The sequence below is a fragment of the Apiospora kogelbergensis genome (genome assembly GCF_038363985.1).
Source record: "Apiospora kogelbergensis strain CBS 113332 chromosome Unknown utg000005l_segment0_segment0, whole genome shotgun sequence".
NCBI lineage: Eukaryota > Fungi > Ascomycota > Sordariomycetes > Amphisphaeriales > Apiosporaceae > Apiospora > Apiospora kogelbergensis.
The window spans coordinates 1268506-1280607 of NW_027117422.1; the positions used below are offsets into that span (position 1 = coordinate 1268506).

General features: G+C 52.8%; 5 protein-coding genes across 5 annotated transcripts; all 5 read right to left on the bottom strand.

Annotated features, from left to right (window-relative positions):
* Nucleotides 1–752: 752 nt before the first annotated feature.
* On the bottom strand, nt 753–2544 carry PG998_006994 (peptidase family C78-domain-containing protein; the record flags this gene model as incomplete). The annotated part of the gene is made up of 7 exons (XM_066873810.1): nt 753–964; nt 1043–1194; nt 1259–1290; nt 1346–1662; nt 1720–1810; nt 1889–2386; nt 2476–2544. The coding sequence occupies 7 exons, from the start codon at nt 2542–2544 to the stop codon at nt 753–755; spliced, it is 1371 nt and encodes a 456-aa protein (XP_066729755.1).
* A 1252-nt stretch (nt 2545–3796) lies between these two features.
* On the bottom strand, nt 3797–5316 carry PG998_006995 (uncharacterized protein; the record flags this gene model as incomplete). Its single annotated transcript, XM_066873811.1, has 2 exons — nt 3797–5053; nt 5113–5316. 2 exons carry the CDS (start codon nt 5314–5316, stop codon nt 3797–3799), a joined length of 1461 nt encoding a protein of 486 aa, XP_066729756.1.
* A 933-nt stretch (nt 5317–6249) lies between these two features.
* PG998_006996 (GTP-binding protein) lies at nt 6250–7031 on the bottom strand (the record flags this gene model as incomplete). The annotated part of the gene is made up of 3 exons (XM_066873812.1): nt 6250–6618; nt 6703–6842; nt 6977–7031. 3 exons carry the CDS (start codon nt 7029–7031, stop codon nt 6250–6252), a joined length of 564 nt encoding a protein of 187 aa, XP_066729757.1.
* Nucleotides 7032–8497: 1466 nt separating this feature from the next.
* Nucleotides 8498–9295, bottom strand: PG998_006997 (uncharacterized protein; the record flags this gene model as incomplete). Its single annotated transcript, XM_066873813.1, has 1 exon — nt 8498–9295. The coding sequence occupies one exon, from the start codon at nt 9293–9295 to the stop codon at nt 8498–8500; it is 798 nt and encodes a 265-aa protein (XP_066729758.1).
* A 691-nt stretch (nt 9296–9986) lies between these two features.
* On the bottom strand, nt 9987–10769 carry PG998_006998 (uncharacterized protein; the record flags this gene model as incomplete). Its single annotated transcript, XM_066873814.1, has 1 exon — nt 9987–10769. One exon carries the CDS (start codon nt 10767–10769, stop codon nt 9987–9989), a length of 783 nt encoding a protein of 260 aa, XP_066729759.1.
* Between the last annotated feature and the right edge of the window lie 1333 nt (nt 10770–12102).

Below are 12102 nucleotides of genomic sequence, written 5' to 3' on the forward strand. Positions count from 1 at the left end.
TGGAGAAGAGGTAGGTAGGTAGGTATGTATGTATGTATGTATGTATGTATGTGTGGTTATTGTGTTGGACGTTGGGTGTTTTGCATTCCGATATTCACCGTCTCTTGTTAGCAGCTTGTAACTGCCTGCGCATCAATCAATACCCTTGAGATCGGCTTGCCTATTGGAAAGTTCCGGCTCCGCAGGCCTAGCTTCAAATTTTGTTGTGGCTACTTCTTGGAACTTGCTTGCGCGTACACTTACTATCTTGATCCTAGGTGTGGCGCAAGTCTATCTATCTATTTACCTATCTATAGTAGCCAAGGCAAGCTACCGCTGCAAACCGGCTTTGGCATGAAGCTGGCGTTACACGCACAAACGCTGGCAGAAATGTCATCGAGGAAGAAGGCTTGGAATGAGACAGAAATATACGAGGTCAATCACGCTATGCTGCAATGGCAATAACCCATCCCATAGATCCAGATCCAAATCCAGATCCAGATCCAGATCCATCCCTCCCCCCGAATGCCACCTTCCCAAAAGACATGTTGCGCCCAGGCGGGGCAAGACATATACAGTCAATAACCTGCGCCATCTATGTTATGCGAATTTCGTTAAGTCGTCACGCACCCATTCTACGCCAACACCTAATCGCCAACAGACCGTGTGCGTGCTGGCCGACGGGGAATCAGCCTGGGAAAAGGAATCAGTAATCGCCCTATAGATAGTCAAGGGGCCATAAATTGACCCAAAGTAGAATATAGTGGGAAAGCTTACTGCAAGAGCTCGAATTCATGGTACTTCTTAAGATACTTGTTTCCACGTCGGTAGAGCGATAATGATTTGTCCGGCGACGTCTTGTGACTTAATGCGCGCCCAACCAGCTTTGTGATGCTCTGGGGATCGCGGAACATGGGGTCGAAGACGAGAAGCTCTACTGAGCCGTTGGAACGCTTCTCCAGCCCGACTATCGTCAAGGAGTGGCCTTTTGCCATCTAGTGTCAGTAAGTGCTATTCTGGCTCCGTAGACGATGCGCATAGGAGACAAAGCGTGCCGGCTTACCACGATGCTGGAAATAGATGGGCGGGAGCGATGTCGTTCGGACTTTTCGGGCCGGGTCGAAATCTTGCGACTCGAAATAAGCCTGCACATGATCAAGCAATTTCCGTTCCGCCACAATAGGTTGCTGATCTTTGAACCCCTGTGCTTCGACACTGTATATTCAATGTTAGTCGGTCTGCAACATGCCCGTCCAAGTTCCCTAGGATATATACTTACGCCAGATCCAGACTGAGGAACATGGCTTGAGCCTTGAACGTTTATGTCAGTGATGATTTCGGGTGAACCAAGGTAACAAGCACATACCTCTGGCGTCCCGATATACTTGCGCGTGCCCTTCACACCACCCGTCTCGATGCGTCCTTGGGCATTGATGCCGAGATCCCACGCATGCTCTATCCAGTCTTGGATCTTGAAGATGCTAGGTAATCTGCCTCGGAAGTGCTCCGCACCCTGGGGTTTGGCACCAATGATGTAGGAAGACATCATCTGGATGTTTCGGTAGCCGCAGAACCCGCCTTCCTTCTTCAACTTAGAGACATGCTGGACGCAAGGGTGGCAAAGATAGGCATATTTCGTAGTTGGGTTTTGCTCGAGCAGCTGTTCAAGAACGCCAATCACCCCTGCGACTATTGGTTAGCAGCCGCCACGGGACTGCACGGAGCGTAACAAAGACGAACCTGTCTCGACGACCTGGCCTTCTTTCTTCAACAAAGCCACCAGCCAGTCGGGCATCTTGTCTTCATGGGCGTATTTCCCGAGCTCGGCTTTCTGCAGGCGGCTTTTGTCAGCTTCCGACTCTAGGACTACCTCATCGAGGTATTGTCACTTAATTGGGTGTCCACTTACCCCCAGACGTTTCCGCGGTCTCTCTTCCGCCGGCTCGAGCTCCGTACTCCGCCTCTTATGGCCGGTGGCGGCGGAGGGCATATGCAGGATCTGCTTCCACTGTTGGGTAGAGCTGCTGCGCTGCCTGCTGCTGCCGTCTCCGTGGTGGCGTCGCGTTGCGCTCGTGGGCGCTGGGATGGTGGTCTCCTGGTCCAGATACGGAGACTTGTATCCCTCTCGGTTCCCGGAGTGCTGATACGGAGACCGGCTGGCGCTCCGACTGCTGTCCCCGGCGGCCTCCTCGAGGTTGTGCAACTCGATGTGGTCATCGTACTCGGCCAAGGTGATGACCTCGCCGCAGCCCTCGATCGGGCATTCGGCAAACTGCTCTTCCTCCACGCTGTGCTCTACGGGCGACGACGCCGCACCATCGACACCGTCGTGCTCAATAGCTTGATGGTCGTGGCCATTATCCACGGTAAACGGGGATGTTCCTTCTGAGTGTTGTGTCTCCAAGTGCTATATATGTGTGGTGTCAGTAAGGCAGGCCCGAGGATGCTTATGTAGAGTAATTTGCGGTTGATTCTCTCACGAGCTAGTGGACTGACCAGGTATATGTCGTATTCATCGGGAGTGTGATACCCGCATAGGAACGGGCATTTTAACGTGTCTGCCATGCCGCCAAGCCTCTCCTGTCCGGGATGGAGGAGGAACAAGAAGAGGAAAAAGACCCAAGAGAGTGGAATGAGATGCAGGACCGGCGCGTTGTCGCTGCCGGGGCAGACTCTAATAAAACTTAAAGATGGGTGGTCCCGACGATGAGATGAGCGCTCCTGCCCAACCAGCCTGGAGGAGGTTACAGAGAGGCGCGCCCCTCCCTTCTCCTTCTCGCCGTACAAGTGCAGGGCGTGGAAATCAGGCGTGGGGAAGGTTACTGTTCAATAGGCACGGCGACAATAATAACGGAGGGGGGGTCAGGCAATAGATGATCCTCTTTTCCCTCCACTCTCAAGGCAAGCACCTCTGATGTTCATCCGATGCGCCGAAATGCCTATTAGGGAGGTTAGGGGTGGCTTGCGTTAGGCCTTGGGAAGGTTAAATAAGGTCAAGAAGGTAAAATCCGAGAAACCCGAAGGGCCGGGAATCAGGGTCCAAAGTTTCGGGTTGTTTTTTTAAAGATGCGGTTGTCACGGTTGGCAGGTCAGGTAGTATAGAGTAGCGTGTAGTGTAGCGTGGAAAGCGTGGTGCGGGTGTCACTGTATGCAAGTTTCTTCTTCAGGTGACGCATTCTTGTAGCAAACCGGCTGAGTAGGTTTCAATATGAGGGACAGAGCATAGAGAGTGTGAGGCTGCAAACCACCTTCGGCTAACCTTGAACGTGCTACTCTGGAATGACGGGGGCTCATTTGCATTGCCGTCTTCAGCTGCTTGCGTTGTTAGTGGCTGATGATCGCAAAAGTCGGGTCTGGACCCCTAAACTACTCCGTACATATTGCAAAGGGGCCAAGGAAGGCACCCAAGCAGGGGTGGCTTGGACAATTGCTTGAATTGATCCCCCGGATTATTGCGTATGGCCTGTATTTTCCTTGCACACAAAGGAGCCTGTAACAAAGACCCAACCAGCTTAACAGGCAAAGCAAGTTATTGGCGAAAGCACGAGTTCCCCCTGTTTATGCAATCATGCTTTCTTTTTATTGATGGGAAACATGAAAGATGGATAGCGACAGCACAGTTATCAATGCTATGACCGGTGATGGAATAGCTGGCGGTAAATAATGGAAGCCCCATTGCCTTCAAATGACATCATCTTTCCGAGTAATAGGCTTGATCGTCATCATATTTATTTCATGTATAGAAAGCTCGTCCGACTCATTGTAGTCTTTGTGGAATCATCATCGCCCCTTTTACCTGCCTCCATTTCATCTCCACTTACACGGCCGTCTTGGCCAGTTTTTCGGTGGCCTCCGCAACGGGGCCCGAGGTTGACGCACCGGCGGGGGCAGGGGTCACCTTAGGCTTCGCACCCTTATCCGCCTTGCCCTTGGCCTTCGCCGAGGTCGTATCCTTGGGCAACTCCTTGGTGAAGGGAATGAACTCGGGGTTGGTGGGGATGTACTTGCGGAGAACCTCGGGCACGACAAGACCCTCGGGGGTCTGGTAGTTCTCGAGGATACAGCAGAGAGCACGCTCTGTGGCCGTCAGAGTCGAGTTGAGGCAGTGCACGTACTTCTTCTTGGTCTCGGTCTGGGTCTTGGTACCGAAGCGCATTTCGAGGGCGCGGGACTGGTAGTCGGTGCAGTTGGAGCACGAGACGAGCTCCTTGTACTCGCCCTGGAAGGGGAACCAGGCCTCGAGATCGTACTTCTTGGCGGCGGCGTTGTTCAGCGCACCTGAGACGATGGCAACGACTTGGTAAGGAAGGCCAAGGGACTTGTAGAACTCTTCCGAGGTGTTGAACATCTGATCGAACATATCCCACGACTTCTCGGGGTCGGTGATGACAAACTGCTCGACCTTCTCGAACTGATGGACACGGAAAATGCCCCAGGCATCTCTTCCGTGAGAACCAGCCTCTCTGCGGTAGCAAGTGGAGAAACCGGCATACTTGATAGGCAGCTCCTTGGCCTGCAGCCACTCATCGGCGTGGAAGGCAGAGATGGGCTGTTCCGAAGTGGCGATCAGGTATTTGTCGTTTTGGGCCTCGCCGTCTATAACCTTGTACAGCTCCTCGTCGAACTGCTCTAGCTGGGCCGTCTTGGCCATGTAGTCCTTCAGCATGAACTGGGGCGTCTGCAGAGGTGTGTAGCCCTTGTTCATGAGGAACTCGAGGCCATAGTTGATGAGGGCCTGGTTCAGGAAGACGCCCCATTGCTTCAGGAAGTATCCACGGTGTCCCACCACCTTCACGCCACGCTCGGGGTCGTATCCATCCAGGCGCGTCAGCACCTCGTGGTGCGACAGAACATCCTTCTTCTCGACGGTGACACCTTCGGGCGCCCAAGTTCGGAGGACGTCGTTGTTGTCCTCGTTGTCGTGGATGGGTACAGACTCGTGGACGTAGTTGCCGATCGAGCCCACCTTTTTCCTCAGGGCGACATCCTTCTCGGCGGCGGACTCGAGGAGAGCCTTCTTCTCCTTCTCTAATTCGGCCTTCTTGGCGAGCTCCTCGGAGGCGTCTTCCTTGGCCTGCAACGATGCAGTGTTAGTGATCAGCCTCCTGATTAGACCCCGTGGATGCGACAAACCTTCTTCTTGGCGCCAATGGCCTTTTGGGTCTCGTTGATCTTGGTGTTGACTTGCGAGGCAGCGTAGTTTGTCTTACGGTGGTCCTCCCACATGGCAATCACCTCGTCAACGACCTCGACGGGGGCATATCGCCGGCGCTGCGACTCCCGAATCTTCTCGGGGTCGCCGCCCCTCTCCTTGATGAAATCGGTAACGTCGAGCATGTTGACGGACGGTGGGTGAAGAGTAAAAGGGAGAGACTTCAAGAGGAAAAGACAAACAGCAACAAGGCTGAATAGAGAGCGCGCGACAACGAAATTTCAGGATGACTCAAAAACGTGGTACGTTCTCGGTAGACTGCAAGTCGTCGGTATCAACAAGGAAGGTGGGGTTGAATTTTTGGTGAGGGGCAGCATATCAGCGTCGGGTGGTGGGGCAACTTTGGGCTTTTTCCATCTGCCATCTTTCCTGTGTCCCTGTGTCCAGCAGAAGTCGGGCAACTATGGGCAACCCACTGGTTGACTCGACACGCTTATCATAGCCGATGACTCGGCCACCGGCGTAGACTCACAACATCCAGCTTACTGCTACTTGATTATTTGGTGAGGGCATGGGTGCTTGGAGCATTTATGTATGGGATTGACCGCCAGCTTGGTGATCAATGGCTTGCACTCAACAACGCGTACCGTGTTGGGTTTCTAGCGCTATCCCAGGGACGCGATCAAATAGTATAGGGGTATGTTCAATTTTCAGTCTTCTTTGGATTCTGCTCGTAGAGTCCTCTGGATATTGATTGAAACCCTATATACAGGCCAGACAAGAATCTCGAGAGTAGACATCCATTCAGCTGGCCGGAGTTCGAGGCCTTTCAAAATAGACACGTGAAGTCCTCCGCAAAATAAACTACTCCAAACGACTATTTACCAAATAAAAACCCCTACATCCGGGCTGGAAAAAGCATGAATCCGTACATCGTGGCCCAACTCCAGGGGAAACCAGTTCACGTCTATGCCACAGACCCTCTCATGACTCCGGGATCCAGTATCCGGTGAAATCTCAAATGCCAGCCGGTCTCTCTGGCAACTAGGTAGGTACCTATCGTGCTCTTGTCGTGAATCATCGTAACAGCTGAGCCCAGCTCTGCCCGCAACCCGACTCTACATGATCTGACATTTGCCGCCATCCGGGGGCTCGTTGGGGTTCTGTCCCTTCTCGATCTGGGCGATGAGGATCTCGAACGCCTTAGCGACGCACTCGTTGTAACGGGCGCTGGCCTCGGTGAATGCGCAGTTGTACTTCTCCGCCAATTTTTGACCGTCCTCGGTGCTGACCTGGCGCTGCTCGGGACGAAGATCGCTCTTGTTGCCGACAATGACAATGGGTACCCAGTCGGTACCCAGGTGGTTGAGGATCTTGTCGCGGATGACGGTCACCATTTCGAAAGACGCCTTGGAGGAGACGGCGTAGACCAGCATGTAGCCATGGATGCCGATGAAGTGCTTCGAGTTCAAAATGCTGTACTCATCCTATGGTGTCGAGACGCCCCACGTTAGCTGGCCCGATTCCTTCTGCAGAGGCATGAATAGCTTGTGAGCCAGGCTCGTTCATACCTGTCCAGCTGTGTCGACAATCTCGGTAGCGTAATCCTGTCCCTTAAGCCGAATCAGCTTCGAGAAGGTGTTTTCGATGGTCGGGTAGTAGGACTCGACGAAGTGGCCATCGACAAATTGGACTGCAAGCGAGGATTTGCCTAAATGGTAGGGAGATGACACGGTCAGAAACGCGACATTTGCTGTGTGGGCCCCGCGCGTCGCCGAGGTTATAGAACTCTATAGCTAGTATACCGCGCGCATGGTGGAAGGTAGCAATTTTGGAGAGACTTACCGACAGAACGGCTGCCCACTATGGCAACCTTTCTTTGTTTAGACGGCACCGGCATCACACGCGACTGAGGGGGAGGACTTTGAAGTAGGTAGGTGTAGGGGGAGGGGAGGGGGATCGCCGGGGACCTTGGTGAACGTAGAACAAAGGTGTGCGATCGGCCGGATGGATCACAACAACTTTGGAGGGACGTATTACAATTATTAAGATTATGACGTAGGAATGTTGCCCAATACGTTCGAGGATGGAGGTCGGTGGATTAGGGACAATGCCAAAAAATGGAGGGCTGAGAATTTTAGCCGATAGTGAGGAAATGCAGGTAGGTTAGCGGTTGAGGCAGGCGATCCAAAGAGGCGACACGCGTCGGACAGGCAGAGCGGGATGTGCAATTATATTGAGCAGAGACCCTCTGCTCGTGTGTTTGCAAGGGCAATGGAACAGGGAAAAGAGGCTCAATGCTTTGCTTTGTTTGGTCTTGCTTTCCTGGTGAGACGTCTGGTGACTGCTCTGACTGCTCTGGCCAGAACTCTGACTGCCCCTCCCCTCCCTCTTTCTCAGGGCCCTATTTCATATTCCAGGTACAATGGAAATGGAGTCTTAACTTCTGCTTACCCCGCCAAACGAGAGAGATAGGGAGGGAGAGTCCAAGCACGTTGAGCCATCAATTCCCTCTCTTTTTCTACGACCACTGTGGGGCACTGAATCTAGGCCAACACTTATACAAGAGAGAGCTGCAAAGAGGAGCCATGATCGTTGATCATAGACTTCCGGGGTCGGATGAGCTACTGCTCTTCGTCTCTTGCTACTATCGCCCTATGCATATGTTTGCCAATTAGTTGCATATAACCCCCAACAAACATGTGATTGGAAGCGAAGAACAACGAATCGTTCGACTTTGCTTGCATGTGTCAAGTTCCCCTCTCATACATGCATCGCCCACAAAAACAACATAAATAATTACTTGCACCACTGGCAGCTCTTGACTAATGAGACCGAGCATGCGAGTTCACGCTTGTCATTCGTGTTGGCATTTGAGAGAGTAAATAGCAAGACGCTCTTATCTCCTGCCAATAGGCGACCGACTCTGCCTGGGCAGGTAGCAAGTAGTAGAAGGTAATACTTGGTCCAGGCCTGGACCTGGGCGCCCACTTGTCGCTCGGTTTGGCATTAGCATGCCCATTGACCAATCAAAGAACACCAGTGTCCTATATTTGGTCTTCGCCAAGGAGTATAACGCCTTCTACTAACTCTGCTGTTTAATATATGCACCGGGAGCTCAGAAGCTAGGCTCCATCTAGCAATGCTTCAGAATATGGTTCATCATCCTCTGTACGAGGCGGGTCTTTACTATATAATTATCTAATTAACAGGATATATTTAGGTACAATGTGTATATATATGTATAATTATAACGTCATGAGTTGGAGCCAAGTAGAAGGACAACCACACGGGCGGCTAGGAAGTCTAGACTATACCGGTGACAAAGGCAGGTAGGTTAGTATCCAGCACTATCCGCAGCAGGACTCAGCAGGCAGCAGCAACTTCATCACATAACTCTATGCCGGAGTCATTATTACATATGGACGCTGTATCATCCGAGACCTTGGCAGCCTCCGTCAGCTGCGCCTGAGTCTCCTTCCGCATGGCTGCGCAAGCGTTGAAAGTGCCCCGGCAGACTTCCGCTCGTCTTCTGCTGACGCATCGCGATGTTTCTGTCGCTGTCGTATTGTTGATCCCATTGCTGCCGTCGCCACTCTGCCAATCAAATATCTCCAATACGAGGTGCTGGGGCATCCACTGGGGCCTTTCCTTCAACGTGGCGGCGAGGCAGCCGTCAAGCAATTCGAGCTCGTACATTTGCTGCTCCTTTGTCGGATGCTGTGATAGTTGTGTTTCCTCTGCTGGAGACAGTGAAGTGGTGCTATCGCTACTCCCGGCTCGACGGTTTACGCAGTGGATCGATACCACAAGTGTTGCTCTCTCCGCCCTGACGCCCACACTATCCCTGATCCCCTCGATGCCCCTGAATACCGTGTCGTAGACCACGTGACTGAGGTGCGTTCCGAACAGCTGCCGCGCCTGTTCCATGCACTGCGCTTTCAGGAATACCCAGCGGAGCTCAAGGACTTCTTGGTATCGCGCGGCCACCTCTCTGTATCGTGCTTCGATCTCGATTTGGTGCGCCCTCAGTGCGTGGCTTAGCCTCTTGGCACGATCAGCCAGAGACTCCCGGCGTAGGAGTAATTTGAAGTCCTTGCGCGATACACCAATAACGGGTGTGGGCGAAGACTCGTTGCCCTTTTTATTGATATTCAGTCCCATATCTTAAGAATCCGTACGCAATGGTGAAAAAGATATACAGCAAATATTCTGCTAAAATGTTTTGATGGTATAAAGAAAGCAGGCAAGGCCCTTATGTATCCTCGATATGCATCGCGATGCCAATGGATTTCCACTATAGTCATTTCTCGCCGTCACGAGCAATACGTGAATGAGGCCGCTTGTGATTTAGCGAGTCACCGTCCTTTGTTTCTGGTGTCTTCAAATCTTGGCAAGCCAAAAAAATGAATAATGGGCGAACAATGGCATTACGAAGACTACCCCTGACTGAGGAAACAAGCAGACTGACATTACGTTGCATCCCTGATGGCATGCCCTCTTCTTAACAATGAAAAACAAAGTCGAAAGTCGGAAGTGTTACAGCAAATCTCACGAAGGAAGAATGATTGTGAATAAGTTTGTTTGAATTTCATGCTAGAGCAAACAACTCGAAATAATACGAAATAACCGAAAAAGTATTCTACAGCACTCGCTCCCAGCCCCTAAGTGTGTAGCTTGCTTCCCATGCCATTTTGCCCTCTTCTATGATTAAAACCAACAACAAGCTTCGATGAGTAAAAACGCGCATAAGTCATGAAACATGTTTTCCAAAAAGTATGAACCCTGAGAACCCCGTTACCTATCGCCGCCTTCAAGCGTATTCAAACCCTCTTCCCCCAAAACAACCCGGACATTACAGGAGGAGGAAAGGTGCGGCGGCAATAGCCAGGCCCGACAAGGCCACCGAGATCTTCTTCACGGAGGGGGCACCAGCTGTGACTGCGGCAGGCGGGCTGCTAATGGTTCCGTTGGAAACAGCGTTGCTGCCCTTGCCAACACCAGAGCCGGAGCCAGAGCCGGAGCCAGAGCCGGAGCCAGATCCTGAACCCGAGCCCGAGCCCGAGCCCGAACCGCTGCCGGAACCAGAACCGGAACCTGAGCCGCTGCCAGAGCCAGAGCCCGAACCTGAGCCGCTGCCAGATCCAGAGCCGGAGCCGGAACCGGAACCGGAACCAGCGCCAGTGCCAGTGCCAGTGCCAGTGCCAGTGCCAGTGCCAGTGCCGGAACCAGCACCCTTGGCAGGAGCGGCGACCGGGCTAGCGGTGATGGCAGCCGTGACACCGTTGCCCTGGATGGTGACGGTAGGCAACTGTCCCGGGGGCAGAGTGGGTTGGGCGCCGGGGCAAGTAATGACGACGTTGTTGGTGGGCTGGCAGGCGTCACACTTGACGGTGGTGACAACGAATCCCGGGGGCATGGGGGCCGGGGTCCAGGTGGCCTGGTTGCCCGTGCAGGTCTCGTAGATGGTGTAGGTGGCCATCCACTGGCTGGTGGGGCAGGCGGCGCGCAGGACCGTCTGGTAGACGGTGGTGAAGACGGTCTGCGTGCCCGTGACAGTGGCCATGCCGCCGGCGCCGGGGGGCGGCGTGGTGCACGACAGGAAGGCCGAGGTGGAAGTTCCGTTGATGAAAGACATCTTGCTGTATGGAGAAAGTGTATTACGTTTCTTGTGATGTGATGTACAGTAAGTGAGTAGTGGCGAATACTATAGTCCTGCGTGGGAGGAAGGCTGATAATGAGCGTGGTAGACCGAGAGGCCTGTTAACGAGTGACTGTTGGTTATTAGGGGGCTTTGCAAAGGACTGCTGCTGCTGCTGATGAAGACAGAAGAGAGACGTTGAAAGAAGTTCGGCCTGGCATCTTTATAACGAAGACGGAAGTCCACATCACGAACACAGCAAGTAGATGTCTCACCAACATCCTCCTACCTCTAGGCAAAGTAAACAACAGATGAGATGCCACGGCCGGCTCGGTGCGGTGATTACTTGCAGTGATGACTTCATCTGGTGAAGAATGGGCTTGGGATTACGGGGCATTCCTTCTTGGCAGCACACAAAGCAGTCGCAGCGAGAATGCTTAGGTCAGTCACTGCGACTGCTTGGGGTCTGGATTGTGGTCGGTAAAGAAGCGAGATTTCCACCAGTTGGGCGGAATTCTCTTGCAGAGACAGGCGTGAGACAGCGCATACCCGTTCCGTTGCCGCGGCGCTCGTCAACAACATGGGACCGCAAGCAAATGGCAAGCGAAGCCACGTGCATGCCAGTGAAGACAAGTAGGTATGTAGCTTATCAATTCATCAACATCCATATGAATGACTTGATATCGCCCAATGCCTGCTAAGCTTGTTGGCGCAGTACACACCGCGCTTATCAGTTGCGACGAATACGCACGACGTGCCTTCATCTCGGTGGGCTCATGCTGTACACGCAGCGTCAACTTGGAGGTAGCATGGCCTGGGATATTATGCGCGCGTACCTGCCGTAGCAACCGCTGGCATGCTCTACAAGATCTACGTCCGATCCGATAGAGATCGGTACTCGAATTAAGATATTTATTTGGGTGGAAATGTTTCCCGAAATTTCGACATTCCACGCGCATTGACTAGACGTCGCGCGAGAAACTTCCTATCAGGAGTTTGGTCTGCAAAGCGCTTCTCATAGGAATGAGAAAGGCAACACATCACTGTAGAAAGATCGAGGTGATGGTCGTGGCGGCTTTGGGTTACTTTTTGATCTAAGGAAGGAAAGAAGAGAAAGGGAAAAGATGAAGTCGGACGCGAAGGCCTTTTATTCTGTTTCAGAGTGGGTCCCTGGCCGCGGTCGGTCTCGAGCAATCAGCTATTAGCCGGTCCGTTAGAAAGCTTCTGCCAGTCGGCGAAGGCTGTTTCTGCCAGGCTTGGATGTACGCTTACCCAAGGGCTTCTTTATACTGGTGGGCGCAGTACGTTCATATCCTGGCGGCAGATATGG